Source organism: Chlorocebus sabaeus, chromosome X (assembly GCF_047675955.1).
Source record: "Chlorocebus sabaeus isolate Y175 chromosome X, mChlSab1.0.hap1, whole genome shotgun sequence".
Classification (NCBI taxonomy): domain Eukaryota; kingdom Metazoa; phylum Chordata; class Mammalia; order Primates; family Cercopithecidae; genus Chlorocebus; species Chlorocebus sabaeus.
This window is the reverse complement of record NC_132933.1, coordinates 78,361,631-78,377,934: the sequence shown is the minus strand read 5'-3', so window position 1 is coordinate 78,377,934 and position 16,304 is coordinate 78,361,631. Positions and strand designations below refer to the sequence as shown.

Sequence of the window (16,304 nt, the reverse complement as noted above, 5' to 3'; positions counted from 1 at the left end):
TGCGGTCAGCAGTTCCAGACCAGCCTGGCCAACATGACAAAACCCCATCTCTACTGAAAATACAAAAATTACCCAGGCGTGGCAGTGTGCACCTGTAATCCCAGCTACTCAGGAGGTTGACGCAGGAGAATTGCTTGAAACCGGAAGGTGGAGGTTGCAGTGAGCAGAGATAGTGCCACTGCACTCCAGCCTGGGCAACAAAGCAAAACTCAGTCTCAAAAAAAAAAAAAAAAAAAAAAAAGTTGTATTTCAGTGTATGTAAATTGTAGCTCAAAAGAAAACAATTGCAAAAAATGGAACTCTAGTTAACAATATACATACACTCTTCCTAAGCCAGCGCTCAGCAGGGAGAAGATTATGTTCAGTTCAAGGGCCAAGATCGTGAAGCCCAATGGTGAGAAGCCGGACGAGTTGGAATCCGGCATCTCCCAGGCTCTTCTGGAGCTGGAGATGAACTTGGACCTCAAGGCTCAGCTAAGGAAGCTGAATATTGCTGCAGTCAAGGAAATTGAAGTTGGTGTTGGTTGGAAAGCTATCATAATCTTTGTTCCCGTTCCTCAGCTGAAATCTTTCCAGAAAATCCAAGTCTGGCTAGTACACGAATTGAAGAAAAAGTTCAATGGGAAGCATATTTTCTTTATCGCTCAGAGGAGAATTCTGCCTAAGCCAACTCAAAAAAGCTGTACAAAAAATAAGCAAAAGCATCCCAGGAGTTGTACTCTGACAGCTGTGCATGATGCCATCCTTGAGGACTTGGTCTTCCCAAGCGAAATTGTGGGCAAGAGAATCCGTGTGAAACTGGATGGCAGCCACCTCATAAAGGTTCACTGGGACAAAGCATAGCAGAACAATGTGGAACACAAGGCTGAAACCTTTTCTGGTGTCTATAAGAAGCTCATTGGCAAGGATGTTAATTTTGAATTCCCAGAGTTTCAATTGTAAACAAAAAATGATTAAATAAAATATATATTCACAGTAAAAAAAAATTCATAAGTATTGGGGGAGGGATGTGTGCTGATATCTTCAACTTACTTTGAAATGTATAAAAAATAAGTGGCTGGATCAACGGAAAGGTGGATAGATGGACAGATATGTGATGAAGCAAATATGGGAATTTTTTTTTTTTTTTTTTAATTGAGAAGGAGTCTTGCTCCGTCACCCAGGCTAGAGTGCAGTGACACAATCTCGGCTCACTGCAACCTCCGCCTCCTAGGTTCAAGCAATTCTCCTGCCTCAGCCTCCCAAGAAGCTGGGATTACAGGCATGTGCCACCATGCCCTGCTAATTTTTATATTTTTTAGTAGAGGAGGGGTTTCACCATCTTGGCCAGGCTGGTCTCGAATGCCTGACCTCAGATGATCTGCCCGCTTCGGCCTCCCACAGTGCTGGGATTACAGGCGTAAGCCACCACGCCCAGCCAGGAAATTGTTAATGGTAGAATCCAGTGGTGAGTATATGAGTGATCACTGTAAATTTCTTTTAATTTGTTGCAGAGGCAGAGGGAGCAGTTAAGAAAAAGAAGACCAAGTAGACTTGGGGACAGTGACGTGGGAGAGAGCTCTGGGAGACTTGGGCTTAAATCTCATTATGGGAGGTAGTCTAGGAACCAATTGGAGAGTTTAACAGTGTCAGGATAATTACGGTCCCAAGGTGGCACAAGAGTTCGGACTTTACCTTTTAACAGTGAAAAATCATCTTAGATTTTTAAGCTGTGTACGACATAATAGGAGGTAGTATGGCATGGAGAAATGTAGGCAGTTAGGAGCTAAGGAGACAAAGGTTCTGGTCCCATTCACAGTATGTCCTTGGGTGAGTCAATAAATATCTCTAGGTTTCAACAAAATGTACTCTTCTTCCTTTGTCCCCTCCTCCATCCAAAAAGAGGCCCTGGAAAAACTAAGTTTAATTAGGCACAGGAGGAACTTTGTAAATATATACCGAAGGAGAAAAATAAACTACCTCCTCCTTGTCCCTCCGCTCCACGCGACTCTCTTGCCCCTGCCCCTTGCCCCCTTGCCCCGATCCATTTGAATGATTTTTCTTGCCCTTTAACTGGCTTTCCTCATCTGCAGGATCAGCAAGTTGGACTTGAAACATGGCCCTTGGGACAGAGCATACTAGTTACTCTACTCCAGCTCAGCTACTGATACCTGATTCTAGATTTAAGGCCCAGCAATGTTTCATTCTTCTAGCTCTTGCTGTCTAGAAACTTACTGTGCAAGGGTCTTGGGGTTCCTCAGGCCCTAGGTCTGTGACTGTCTTAGAGCCAGAGAAGTCACCCTTAAAGGGGTGGGCCAGGGTCTGAGAATGCAGGCACACAAAGTACATACACTACTAGCCTTTCCTCAGCTATCCTGAGCCCCACCGTGCCCCATCCCCAGGTCTCCCCTCATCGTTCCCTCCTATGGCCTGTTTAGCAGTTAGTGTCTACCGAAGACCTGGTACCAGGGGAGTTATCTTTCTAGATGTATATAATGACTGATCTTTTTATTTAGACTGTGACTTCTTAGAAGGCCAAATGAGTGGGAAATAGGCAAAAGGGTATTGTAAGGCCAGGATACTTCCTAAATTGAAAAAAAAAAAAAAAAAAAAAAAAAATCCTGCCAAATGCAATACCCCAAGGCTTTTACTAAAAGAAACCTCTCCAGATGGTGAGGGACTCCAGATTTTATCATATCTCTGGCACTTTACGTTCCCCATGAAGTTTCTCACTGGCTATTCTCCTTTAACTGCCTGGCCCCGGCATGGGCACAGAACCTCATGCTCCTTAGAACAGATAAGACTAAGCTGAGCCCGGGCGCAGTGACTCATGCCTGTAATCCCAGCATTTTGGGAGGTCGAGGCGGGCGGATCACGAGGTCAGGAGATCGAGACCATCCTGGCGAACATGGCGAAACCCCGTCTCTCTAAAAATACAAAAAATTAGCTGGGTGTGGTGGTGGTCACCTGTAGTCCCAGCCACTCAGGAGGTGGAAGCAGGAGAATGGTGTGAACCTGGGACGTGGACTTTGCAGTGAGCCGAGATTGCACCACTGCACTCCAGCCTGGGAGACAGAGCGAAACTCTGTCTTAGGAAAAAAAAAAAAAAAAAGAAAAGAAAAGACTAAGCTGAAACACTAAATAAGACATTAGTAAAGAGAAGGCGATAACAGAAGGCAAATGAACACTAATAGCATTACAGAGCTAGATAACCTAGCTTCAAAGATAAGGCCTGCTCTCTGGGGCTAGCAAGTCCTGGTGTATAATAGGTGCCAAATACATATTTGTTAAATAAATAAATAACTATCCACAGTGGAAATCACACACTTCCTGCCCTCAAGGAGCTTAAGTTCTTGTGGGGAGACATGTCAAAAGGGGCATTTTAATATAATTGTATAAGTGCTGTAATAGAGAAGTATAATGGTTAAAATCACAGACTCTGAAGCCAGACTGCTATAGTGTGAATTGTAGGTCCTTGGGCAAATTATTTAACTTTTTTCCTTGTCAATTTCCTCATTTATAAAATGATGTCCCTAGCTCATATATATGTCTGTATGTTGTATCACTTTCCACAATGATTTGAGGTAATTACAAGGAAAAGTGTAGATAATTTAGATGTAACGTTAAGTAAATCATTTTCCCTCTTTAGGCTTCAGTTTTCCCATCTGTAAAATGAGGAGTTTGGACTTTGTAGAAGGTCCCTTCCAGCTCTGATGCACTATTTTAGATTTTGGAATTGGACCAATGCCAAAGAACATACCAGGTTTTCCTTTCTCTTTTCAATAAAAGCTATCTTCAAACTATCTTATCGCTAACATTTATTGAGCACCTACTACATGATGGGTGCTGTACTAGGTGCTTTCCATACTTTACTTCTAATCCTCACAACAAACCTAAAAGATAGGCCTCATCTCTCTTGTTTCTCGATGAAGAAACCAGGGCTTTATTACATCAAGTAGCGACATCAATTTATTTATCTACATATTGAACACCTTCTTTGTATAAGGCATCGTGTTAAATGCTAAGGATACAAAAGCAAATAATGCTGATTCTATGCCCAAGGTCAGTCTATCAGAAGAGATTGAGATGTAGTAAGGGCAAAGCCCATCTTTATACTGCATCATAACCATGTACCCAAGACACCTCTGTTCTAGTCCTACAAGGGTTCCACTTTTCAGAATGGGGAAATTCTTAGCACAATATTTAGCACATAATCGGCTTTCAATAAATATCTCTTAAATTATTTTTTATTTTTTATTTATTTTTATTTTTATTTTTTTGAGATGGAGTCTCACTCTGCCACCCAGGCTGGAGGTGCAGTGGTGTGATCTCGGCTCACTGCAAGCTCTGCCTCCCGGGTTCACGCCATTCTCCTGCCTCAGCCTCCTGAGTGGCTGTGACTACAGGCGCCCACCACCACGCCCAGCTAATTTTTTGGATTTTTTTAGTAGAGATGTGGTTTCACCATGTTACCCAGGATGATCTCGATCTCCTGACCTCGTGATCCGCCCGCCTCGGCCTCCCAAAGTGCTGGGATTACAGGCCTGAGCCACCGCGCCCGGCTGAAATTATTTTTTGAAATGAATTAATAAAAGGCTAAAATAAAATTCATTAAATTTCTCCCTTGGATAGGGTCAAGAAACCAATACATCACACATTTTCTCTCACTTCAAGCTCTGCTGTTCTATACTACCCTCAGAGGGTTAAGTATTTTCTATCTCTTTCTTTTCCATAATGCTCCTGCTGCTTCCGTCATCTTTCCCCCTCTATGCCTGCTCTAATAATAGACAAACTATTAAGCAGACTGCTTCCTTGGCATTCAGGAAGCAGGCTCCATGCACATAGCCAATTGATTTGTTTTTAATGTACCTATTATTATGAATAGGCTTCTGGCTCAAGCTGAAATCCAACTATGTCCAATATCCTTTACCCTCCATGCTTCCACTTTGGCCATCTAAAGGTGTTGACATTCGAATCCATTTCCCAGTAACGTGGGTTCCTATCAGTACTCTTCCTGATTACAGGTAACAAAACCAAAGCCTTCTCTGTCTTTGGACTTCTTTTGACACTATCAGAGCATCCTGGCTCCTTCTCACAATCCATCCCACTTGGCTCTTGAATCCAAGGTGATGCTGTGTCATCAGAACTCTTAAGTTACCCTTATAAATATGAATCAATAAAAGGAGTAAAGGATAGAAATATTATGTACTCACCTTCTTGAGAATGCTCTCATCATCCCTTCTCAAGTAGTTAGAATGATTTAGGGACAGGGCAGGGAGATGATTTGAATGATCTAGTGAATTCCATTCCAGCCAGAAAATCCTATTGGAGAATAGGAGAGGCCCAAAGCAAAGATGTGCCTTTTGCCTAAAATAGAGAACTTCAGGGATAGAAAGGACTTTCAGAGGTCATCTGGTCCATGGAATCCCAAGCACTAATCTGCATACCCATGACAGTCTGTGACATTTTCATCAGTGTGCTGACACCCACGAGAAAAATTGTTATCAACTGACATATCTTGAGAAAGCCTTTTCTAAGTAAAAGACTGTTCTTTCCACATTTTCTAGATTTTGATGTTAAAACATCATTTCAGTAATAACATGATAGTGAAGAAACATGTCTTTACATGACAGAAAGTTGGCATTACGTTGGTCCCCAAAGTTTCTGGGGAAACTTTAGAGAAATTTTACTGGTCTTTCAGACTGAAATTTTGGGGAAGCATTGTTTTGGTTTTCTGATTTCCAAACCTGGCAGTGCATTAATATTACTAGGGGCCTTGTCCAAACTATGTATTCCTGGGTCTCACCCCAAGATATTCCAATTCAGCAAGGGTAGAGTAGGACCTAGTAGCTGGTGCTTTTAGAAAAGTCTCTAGGGGATTTTTATGTGTAACCAGGTTAGGGAACCACTGCTCTGCTTCACCCTCTAAAGTGAATAATCAAGGGCATAAGTAATTGGAATGATTCCATTGCGGGCTCATTTCTGTTAGAGACAGAAGGAAAGCACATTCTGTAACCTGCAATATGAATGAGAGACATCTGCTAGGGTTTTTCCAAGGTCCACAGTCAGACAAGTAAAATAATGTAAAGGGCTACAGAAACCATGCCTTACTTACTTGTGAGCATGAGCCAAGCTGATTAATCTACACATGGTAGTAGTATTCTCTAAAGATCTGTTGTTGATGATGTTTATTGATCAAGCATGATTTAGAGATTTATAGAGGAAACTTCATGCATCTTAAGACACTAGCCCTATTTCTACAACTTTACTCTCAACCTTGTCTCATCTTTTATATACTTCTATCTCAAAATGTCTTCACCCAATTTAGTAGAGTTACATTCAATAAATGGCAGTTATAATTATTAGTAGTTTCTACTACAACGTAAGCTCCATGAGGACAAGAACCATTGTACGTCCCCAGTGCCTAATATAGTGAGTGGTACACATAGTTGCTTGATAACTGTTTGGGAAATGAATGGCTGAGTGGTATGAGAAAGGCAAGTGACATGCTTCCTCAGTTCAAGACTAACTCTGCTATCTGTTTTGTTTAACCTACTCTGGAGAGTCAAGAAAGGTATAGAATCTCAACTGGAAGATAGTTAAGGGAATGGTTGGTGAAGGCTGAGAGACCAGCAGGTGCCCATAAGTCATGAAATGGTGGCTAACCAGTGTGTTGTAGCATGGTATGAAAGGGAGAAAAGGATGGGAAGAAAATGACAGGGAGTAATGCTAGAGTGGTTGAATATGAGCCTATCAGAAACAGGCACAAGGTCTTTTATGTTTGTGTTTGGTATACAGTACAGAGCCTGACACATAGAGGTTCTCAGTAAATGATGAATGAATGAATGAATGAATGAATGAACAAATAAGGTTGGTCCCAAAGCACAAAGGACCTTTCATGCCTGGCTGAGGAATTTAAACTTGAAAGTCAAACGGAGAATCATTGAAGATTTGTAAAGTAGAGGAGTGTCATGATTAAAATAGTATTTTAGAGTTATAATTGACAGGATTGTTTGGGGGCCAGGGGGAAAGAGACAGGAGGCCACAGGCACTTCAGAACTGATTCAGCTCCTAATTCCCAATCTCCATTAACACTATACCATCCTTTCCTTTACTCAAGCAAAAAACATCAGTTTCTTCCCTTTCTCTCATTACACAAATCTTTTCTGTCAACTCTACCATAACCATGATGGACAGAGATATCCCTTTGTCTCCATTTCCATAGTCAGTGCCCTATTTCAGATGATCAGCATTTTTTTTTTCTTTTTTTGAGACAGAGTCTTACTCTGTCATTCAGGCTGGGGTGCAGTGGCTTGATCTCGGCTCACTGCAACCTCTCCCTCCCAGGTTTTTTTTTTTTTTTTTTTTTTTTTTTTTTTTTTTTTTTTTTTTTTTTTTTTGAGACGGAGTCTTGCTCTGTATCCCGGGCTGGACTGCAGTGGCCGGATCTCAGCTCACTGCAAGCTCCGCCTCCCGGGTTTACGCCATTCTCCTGCCTCAGCCTCCCGAGTAGCTGGGACTACAGGCGCCCGCCACCTCGCCCGGCTAGTTTTTTGTATTTTTAGTAGAGACGGGGTTTCACCGTGTTAGCCAGGATGGTCTTGATCTCCTGACCTCGTGATCCGCCCGTCTCGGCCTCCCAAAGTGCTGGGATTACAGGCTTGAGCCACCGCGCCCGGCTCCCTCCCAGGTTTAAGCCATTCTCCTGCCTCAGCCTCCACCATGCCCTGCTAGTTTTTGTAATTTTAGTAGAGATGGGGTTTCACCATGTTGGCCAGGCTGGTCTCGAACTCCTGATCTCAAGTGATCTACCCACCTCGGTCTCCCAAAGTGCTGGGATTATAGGCATGCGCCACTGTGCCCATTCCAGATCATCAGCCTTTTTTTTTTTTTTTTTTTTTTTTTTTTTTTACTTAGTCTATTGGTTCATTTCCTTACATCTTGTCTTTCCATGCCATCATCTAAACCAGCAGTCGCCAACGTTTTTGGCATCAGTGACTGGTTTCGTGGGAGACAATTTTTCCACGGGACAGGGGTTGAGGGGGATGGTTTCAGGATGAAACCATTCCACCTCAGATCATCAAGCATTAGTTAGATTCTCATAAGGAATGCGCAACGTAGATCCCTTGCATGTGTAATTCACAATAGGGTACGCACTCCTATGAGAATCTAATGCTGAGGCAGATCTGACAGGAGGCAGAGCTCAGGTGGTAATGCTTGCTTGTCTGCCGCTCACCTGGTTCCTAACAGGCCATGGACCTGGTATCAGTCTGTGGCCCCGGGGGTTGGGGACCCCTGAGCTAAACTATCACCACAATGTTCTTTCTAAGATGCAGTTCTGATGTTATTCTCCTACTCAAAAATCTTCAGTGGTGATCTTGCATTATACATCAAGAATAAAGCCTTTACCTCTTAGCATAGCATTTAATAACTCTGCAAAGTAGTTTGTAGATAAACTGAGGCTCAGAAAGGGAAAACAAATTGCTTAGGATCATACAGGCATGCAGTGGTAGAACCAAGGTTAAAACCCTGGTCTCCTGATGCCAGTGATTTAGCCATTATAAAGCACCTTCTGAAGAGGGGAGAAATGGCAGGTATTGTATATGTTACTAGAATGGTGAAATGGCAGTTACATAATTCTGTCTTCTGGGTGAGGCACATACTTTGAAACTCACACAAATGAGCAAAGATCCCTGTTCTACCTCTTACTAGCTTTGTAGACTTAAAACAAGTAACTTAGTCTCTTGGAGCCTGTTTCCTCATTTATAAAATGGGAACAAACCATCCCAATCTTATAGTAATGTTATGAAGATTATATAAGATCTCATATATAAAGGGCCTACCACAGTGCTAGATTCATAGGAGATTCTCAGTGAGGGTCATCACCCACCCATACTCCCATTCCAGTGATCTAAAAACCAGTTTAAATAGTGAGGGAAGTAGAATTAAGATAGTAGGAATCTAGATGGGTGCAAGATTCCAGGGTCTATTCCTGGTTCTGGGGTTGGAAATAACTATTTTTAGGGTCTCAATCAGGTTCTCTGCAAGTGGATACCAAACTAGTGCTCTCCTGGGGCAACAGGTGGTCATATGTATGGTGAGATCCCTGATCAAAAAGCAAACCTTAAGCCCTGGTGCTTGTCACTCCTCGTAGCTGAAGCATTATGGATTTTTATTAAAATGCAAATGTTTCCTAGGAGAGGCAGACGCCATACATATTAACTTTCTGGCCTGATTAGCCTTCACTTCCCTCTTTCTGTGAGTAGAGTCTATGGCTCCGTGCTTTGAGCTCAAGGCATGCTCTGATGTAGGGGACCACCTTCCCCCACCCTTGGCCTTTTAAAATCCTACTCAGCATTCCAGGCCTTGCTGGAACGGTGGCTCACGCCTGTAATCCCAACACTTTGGGAGGCCGAAGCAGGTGGATCACTTGAGGTCAGGAGTTTGAGACCAGCCTGACCAACATGGTGAAACCCCGTCTCTACTAAAAATGCAAAAATTAGCGGGTGTGGTGGCGCACGACTGTAATCCCAGCTACTTGGGAGGCTGAGGCAGAAGAATCGCTTGAACCAGGGAGCGGCGGTGGCAGTGAGTCGAGATCATGCCACTGCACTCCAGCCTGGGCTACAGAGCGAGACTCTGTCTCAAAAAGAAAAAAAATTTCCAAGCCCATCTTGAACATCACCTCCTCCAGAAGCCCACTGTGATAGTTCTGCCAGATCCTGCCTTCCCTCCTTTGTCTCCTCCCAGGGAGCCTCAAATCTTAGAGTCCTTTGGTGAAACAGGGAGCATGAAGCTTCGTTATATGGAGACCTGCCTTGAATTCTAGCTTGTCCTTGACTTGGCCCATTATCTTAGGCTAATAAATGCCTTGACCTCGTTGAGCCTCAGTTTTCGTGCAAAAAAAAGCAGGCAATAATAAACCTTAGGGCAATAAGGGACGTGCTCTATTTGGGCGATGCCTTCCCTGCTGAGTAGCGTGGCCCTGTGATTTGCGAATTTGACTGATTCCTCTTATACAGCACCGCAAGTGCCTCAGGACATCTATATCCTTCCTCCCAGCTGGGCCACCCCTCAGGTGCTTAATGACTGTATTTACAGGCATCTAGCTCAGCCACGCATCCCCAGAGCTGCATCACCTCTGGCTATGCAGTCTTTCACTTATCAGGAGTGTTAATGAGATGCAGGGTAGAAAGGTCTTGCCACTCGCCCCCCCGCTCGTGGAAGCCGAGTAAATTGGTAACCACACCACGACTTCACGTTTACTGCATTAGACGCGCAGACCCTTAGGGGAGGCAGAGCTTCCCGGTATCGCCGAGCGGGCCCTGAGTGCAGAGACTGGGCGCCCCTGCACACCCCTGCTGAGAGCCTGGCCACCCGAAAGACAGATCCCCCACCTTTCCTTCTTCCTGACCCGGCGCCCTTCCTGGGGAACAAACTCTCCCTTACCCTCAGCGGGGCTGGGGCCTCAGTCTGCGACATACAGTGGGACTCCTATGTCTGCATGCCTGAGGTGGGCGGAAGGGGGCGGTGGGTGCTGGGAAGACATCCGTCCGCTTGCAGCTCCGCTGAGTCTCCAGCACCTGAAAAGCCGCGGCCAAGGCCCGAGGGACCAGCCCAGCCGATATACTGGGGGCGGGGCAGCCCAAGCCCAAACTGGCGGCTGGACCCGGCTCCAACTCGTCCCTCCCCAGTCCGGGACAGAGAGTCGGGAGGAGCTTGAACTGAGCTTCGGCTCCCGACTGGACCTGGGCCCGGCTCCCACTGGTGCCACTGAACCTCCCTCCCTTCCTGGCCCAGCTCCTGGCTCACACTCGGCCCTGGCCCGGCCCAGACCCGGCCCTCTGCGGCTCCTCTGGGCTCCAGGTTGGCGCAAACAAAGCCCTGATTGACTGCCCGGAGGGGCGGGCCTCGCTGCATGGCCGCCTCCTCCCCTCCCAGGCCGCCAGGGATTTGCCGGGAAGGGCGGGGGCAGGGGGAGACTCCCGGGGGTGCGCAGGACCGCAGGGGGCCGAGTCCTCCGACTCAAGAAGATTGTGTTCACCCGCTGTCCGAGGCCCAGGCTGTCCCCTCAGGTCGTCCTCCTCAAGTCCAAGGAGGGACATGGGAGCTCCTGAGGGCAGGGTGGGGTTCCTCGCAGGCCAGCTGTCGTCCTAGGGTCCCCGGGGCCACCTCAGTTGCGGGCTGCTTGTGAGGAAGGAGGGAATGGGAGCAAAGAACAGGAGGGGTCTTCCCGAGGCTAGGGGTTGATCAATGTCGGTTCTAGAGCTTGCGGGAAAAAGAGGGCAGGAGAACAGGATAGTTTGTGCTCTTTCTTTCCATTTTAACTTTTCCTCTAACGGGCGTCCGGGCAAGAACAGGGTTCAGTAGTTTGGGAAGGGAGCTCGGAGAGGCAGTGGCGGCTGGAGTAGGTACGCGAGTAAAAGGAGGAGGAAGGGCTGGGGAGAAGAGCGAGGCTCTAGCGGCTGCCTGTTGAGGGAGGAAGAGGTGGGGGGTGTGGAGGAGGGGGAGGAGAGAGAGATGACATGGGGAGAGGAGGAGGGGGTTGGACGTGGGAGGAGGAGGAGAGGGCTCGAGGGACCGTCTGTCGCGGGACGGGCTGGCCAGCTGGGGCGCGGAGCCTGGAGGAGGAGGCAGCGCCAGCGGCAGCAGCAGCCCTCCGAGCAGCAGCAGTTGCAGCAGCAGAAACAAGTACCAGCCACACAGCGGCTCCTCTGGCCCAAGCAGCCACAGTCCCCCGGCCGCGATGGCGCTGCAAAGCCAGGCGAGCGAGGAAGCAAAGGGGCCCTGGCAGGAGGCAGACCAGGAACGGCCGGAGCCGGTGGGTAGCCCAGAACCGGAGCCTGAGCCCGAGCCTGAGCCCGAGCCCGTGCCGGTGCCCCCGCCCGAGCCCCAGCCGGAGCCCCAGCCCCTACCGGACCCCGCACCCCTGCCGGAGCTGGAGTTTGAGTCCGAGCGGGTGCACGAACCGGAGCCCACGCCTACGGTGGAGACCCGCGGCACCGCGCGCGGCTTCCAGCCTCCCGAAGGTGGCTTTGGCTGGGTGGTGGTGTTCGCTGCCACCTGGTGCAACGGCTCCATCTTCGGCATCCATAACTCTGTCGGGATCCTCTACTCCATGCTGCTAGAGGAGGAAAAGGAAAAAAATCGCCAAGTGGAGTTCCAAGCAGGTGAGTGGCCCCGCACACCCCACTTGGCATTTTGGGCAAAGGTAGCTGCTCCCGCTGCCACCGACCCCATACCTCCCGGTCCAAGGCGCCCCTCCAATGCACTTCTCCGACTCCTCCCCTTACCCCTTGCCCCTTGCCCCTTTCCCCTTTCCCATGACTCTGCTAGGGTGCGGGTTGCGGGGCTCTGGGCAGCCTCGACTGGGGAGACTAGGTGCAAGGCTTCCCGGGGGTACGAACTGGGACATTCATTGATCATTGGCAAGCAATGGGCTTTTTTGGCCCTGGGACAAATCCAGATGCACCTTTCGGGTTTGTTTAACGTACCTTTGCCCGTGTGTGCTGGGGGAAAATATTTGCAGGACTTTTTTTTTTTTTTTTTTTTTTTGGAGGTGGGGAGAAGTCATGAGGAGAGGAGAAAGTTGAGAGGCGTGGCGGGGTCTGAGAGAAGCACTGTAACGCGGATCTCCGCAGCAGCCCCCCACCCCACCCCCCGGTTCCTTTGGGGAAGCGGAGGTGTTTTCTGTTAAAAACACTTTAGGAATCCTGATGACTATGAGCGAAGAGTCAAACACATGGCAGGCGTGCGTGTCTGTAGGAGAGAAAGGGAGGGAGGGAGTTAGAGTGGGGGTGTGCGTGCTTCTCTGGCTGCTGCAGTTACGGCCCAGCCGTGCCCGGCAGTCCTCTGTCGCCCGGCGGGAGTGAACGGATCTCCGTGCCCTATGAGCCGAGCCCCAAAGCGGGCGGGGAGGCGGTCTCGGCAGTCTCCTGCCAGAGAGGCGTGAGGCGGCAGGCAGACTGGGCCCTGCTGCTCACTCCGCACCGCCCCCAACCTCAGCCCTGCCTTTCCCCGCACCCCGTGCCTCTCTGCTACCGGTGGGGTGCCTCGTTCGGCCTACAGCCTGAATGCCGGACCCGCCACTCCAGCTTTCGCCTGGGGCTGACTTGATCTCAGAGTTGGGGGGCATAGCCCTCGCTCTCCAGGCCAGTGGACGCAAGACCCCAGGCGTGCGTGCTCTTCGCATTGAGGCCGCCTGTGAGCTGGGAGAAGTCAGAGGAACCATCTCCCTTTCCCAGCAAAGCCGCTGGCGAAATCCCTCAGCAGTTCTGGTGAGGGACTCAGACGAAGACGGGGGATTGGGATGCCCTCTCTGGCAAGGCTTGCTCCCTCTCGTGGCTCCTCAGGACAGCTCGACTCTTGCCACCAGCCCCAACTTCACAACTCAGAATATGTGGCTTTTCGTAGTGTTGCCCTAGGACTGAGGGGTTCTTTCCTCTCGCCAACCTCCAACCTCCACGTATTTCTCCTGCCATTTGAGGGGACCTGGGAATTACTAAGTGAACATAGAAACCTTGAATTCTGTAGTGTCCACCTGTGGATTCCCTGGGCCTTCTCCCACCAATTTCAACTGAGGACTTGTGGTTTTAGTTTGCAGCTTTGCTGGACTTCCCTGGCGGAAGGGGCTTTGGGGATCTTGGTGCCTCAGACCTTGTTGATTCATTGGCACAGCAGCAGTGTGCAGGCCCCGCTGAAGATAGTTCAAGTGTGCGTCAGTGGCTGTCAAAGGAAGTCTCTTGACTACCCAGGCCCACTGTGATGCTGGAGTGGAGGGGTCCTGGGCCAGTGTAGAGCAACTTCTGCAGGGAAGATGGCTGCCACACTCACCCCTGGGATCACCTTTTTTCCTGCTTTAATGCAGTTCAGGGGCCCTTGGGAAAGCAGGCAGTGTAGGGACTCATGCTGTTGCCTAGGTTACCGCCAAGGGCACCTGCTGAGCATTGCCCTGTGGTTGAAGGCAGGCTGTTGGCCTTCAGGATCGGTGAGTGGCAAAGTCTGAGTGAAACTTGATGAGAAGCAGTAGAGGCTAGGCTGAAGCTAGGCCCTGGCATTTATATGGTGTGAGGAGGCCTAGATCTGTGATCTTAGGAGTGTATAATAAAACTTGGAAAAACCACTATTTTACCAGGAAGAGGCTCACTGCTGGGGAACAGACTTCAAAGTAGGTGATCATAGGGGACTCAGGGGGAGGGCTGGCTGGGACTTTCCGGTCAAGACCTCACAGTGCAGCTAGAGGGTGGGGGTGGTAGTGGGGGTGCAGTGGGATATGCAGAGGTGTGGCTAGTGCATACTCTGACACAGACCAGGTCCACTGAGGGGCTGAGGTCACTGGTTTAAAGTATAGTGAGTATATGTCAGGAAGAAACAGAAAGGAATTTGGTATGTCCCTAGGGTCTCAAAATACTTTGACTTGGGTCCTTGCTGTAGTGTATCTTGAACTCACTGACATTATTTTTGATACTAGAGGCTCTCAGGGACACCACAGTTTTTATTTCGGAAAAGTCAGGAACACTCTACCACATTATGGAGCTCCTAGAAAATCTCATCCTCAGTACTACCTTTCTTGAGCCCTTCAACTTTCCCAAGCAACCATTCAGATCCGGAGATTCTGAATGTGTCTTTGCCTGAAGACACTTTCTGCTGTTTACTCAAAATTTTCCCAGCCATCTGTGCCACAGCACTGGTGTCTTAAAGGGATAGAAGAAGCTAATCGAAGTTTGTATCATTTTTATCAGCCAGTATTTGTCCAATAGCCATTCTGGGAGAAACAGAATGTACACCCCCACACTCAAGGAATTTGGTGTGTAGTCCATTTTTATTAATGTCTGATATGACTTCCATCTCTAAAAGTCTATGAATTTAGCGTTTGGAGGCACCTCGTAACCCAATTCTCTTTGACTAGGCCTAATATCTTCACAGACCTAAAGCTGTGTTGATTGGCTTAATGGGCGGAAGGTCCTGCAGATGATTGGGATTGTTGTGAGGAAGCCCCACAGAAAGGTAGTTTTTTGTACTTTATTTTTAGAGATGGGATCTTGCTCTGTTGCCCAGGCTGGAGTGCAGTGGCACAGTCATATTTCACTACACCCTCAAATTCCTGGGTGCAAGCAATCCTCCCACATCAGCCTCTCAAGTAGCTAGAACTACAGGCATGCACCACCACCCCTGGCTAATTTTTATTTGTTATTATTTTTTTAAAAAACAGACTCTTGCTGTGTTGCCCAGGCTGGTCTCAAACTCCTGGCCTCGAGCAATCCTGCTGCCTCAGCCTCCCAAGTAGCTGGGAAGAAAGGTAGTTTTGATGTTTGAGGAATAGCTCCACATCAGAGTGCCTCTGGGCATGGGAAAAAGCCACAGAAATTAGAAGGGAAATGGGATTCAGGCCTTACTAGAGCATACAATGTGCAGTTTTTGTGGATCTTTTGATGTATACAGTTTTGTGGTGTCACCAGCTGTATATCTTGTCCCCTCTCTTCACCAGTTTTGGAGGAAAGTCCACTTTCCCTGGGTCCTAGACTTGGGTGGATTGGCAGGCAAAAGGTTCCTGAGAGGGAGGCAAGTAATCAAAGTCTGGTTTAGTGAAAAAAGGGAAAAGATCAGGAGGGAAATGAGCCTGTATTTCTTGCCAAGATCATGGGAAATTTGGGAGTTCCCCAACCCAGACCAAATAGCAGACAGGACAGGAGACAACCAGGCAATTCCGTGGAAAGTAGAGGCCCAAGCATAGCTTCCTAGGGTGGTAGGGGGGCCTTTTTGGAGAAAAGAGGGGAAAGAGAAGCAAGATGCCATTGGTTGTAGGCCCCAGCTCAATATTGAGTGAGTTGGAGCTGCAATAGGGTTAGGATTGGGAGTTCAGAAGACAAGGAAGAACAAGCCAGAGTTGCTAACATTGGCTCTATGCTTAAGTCTTTTTAAAAGTACTCCAGAGTAAAACTTGACTGCCAGTCCACCATTGAGCCATAAAATATGGAAGGCATTTTTTTGTTGTTGTTGGGCAGTTTATAAGCATGGTCCTTGTAAGCTCCCAAGGGGGGTCAAGGCTGAGGCTTTCACTACCAGAGAAAGGGACAATGGTCAGGAAGGTTCACTGCTAGGCACAAGATAGTTCAGGCTGATGCTCCACTCTGATGGAAACAGAATTTTCTAGGCATGGGGAAGAATGATACACACTGCCTTTGGGTGAACCAAGGGTCCCAAGGATGGGTGGGGCCAGGTAGAGCAGGCTGTCTTTCTCCTTCCCACCTTAGGGATTCATTGCTCAGTGTCTCACTGGACTGTAACACTAAATTGCTGACTTTAGGAGCAAAGTATATTTTGAG

At 48.0% G+C, this 16,304-nt stretch overlaps 2 protein-coding genes across 2 annotated transcripts in view; both read left to right on the top strand.

Annotated features, from left to right (window-relative positions):
* The first annotated feature begins 308 nt into the window (after positions 1-308).
* LOC103232197 (small ribosomal subunit protein eS7-like) lies at positions 309-955 on the top strand. Its single transcript, XM_037989459.2, has one exon. It carries the CDS (start codon positions 358-360, stop codon positions 841-843), a length of 486 nt encoding a protein of 161 aa, XP_037845387.1. The 5' UTR covers positions 309-357; the 3' UTR covers positions 844-955.
* Positions 956-11,540: 10,585 nt separating this feature from the next.
* The window catches only part of SLC16A2 (solute carrier family 16 member 2), a 99,200-nt gene continuing 94,436 nt past the window's right edge, over positions 11,541-16,304 (top strand). Inside the window, exon 1 of the mRNA XM_007992094.3 lies at positions 11,541-12,149. Within this exon, the coding sequence (XP_007990285.1) occupies positions 11,726-12,149 (424 nt within the window). The 5' untranslated portion in view covers positions 11,541-11,725. The remainder of the gene's footprint in view (positions 12,150-16,304) is intronic.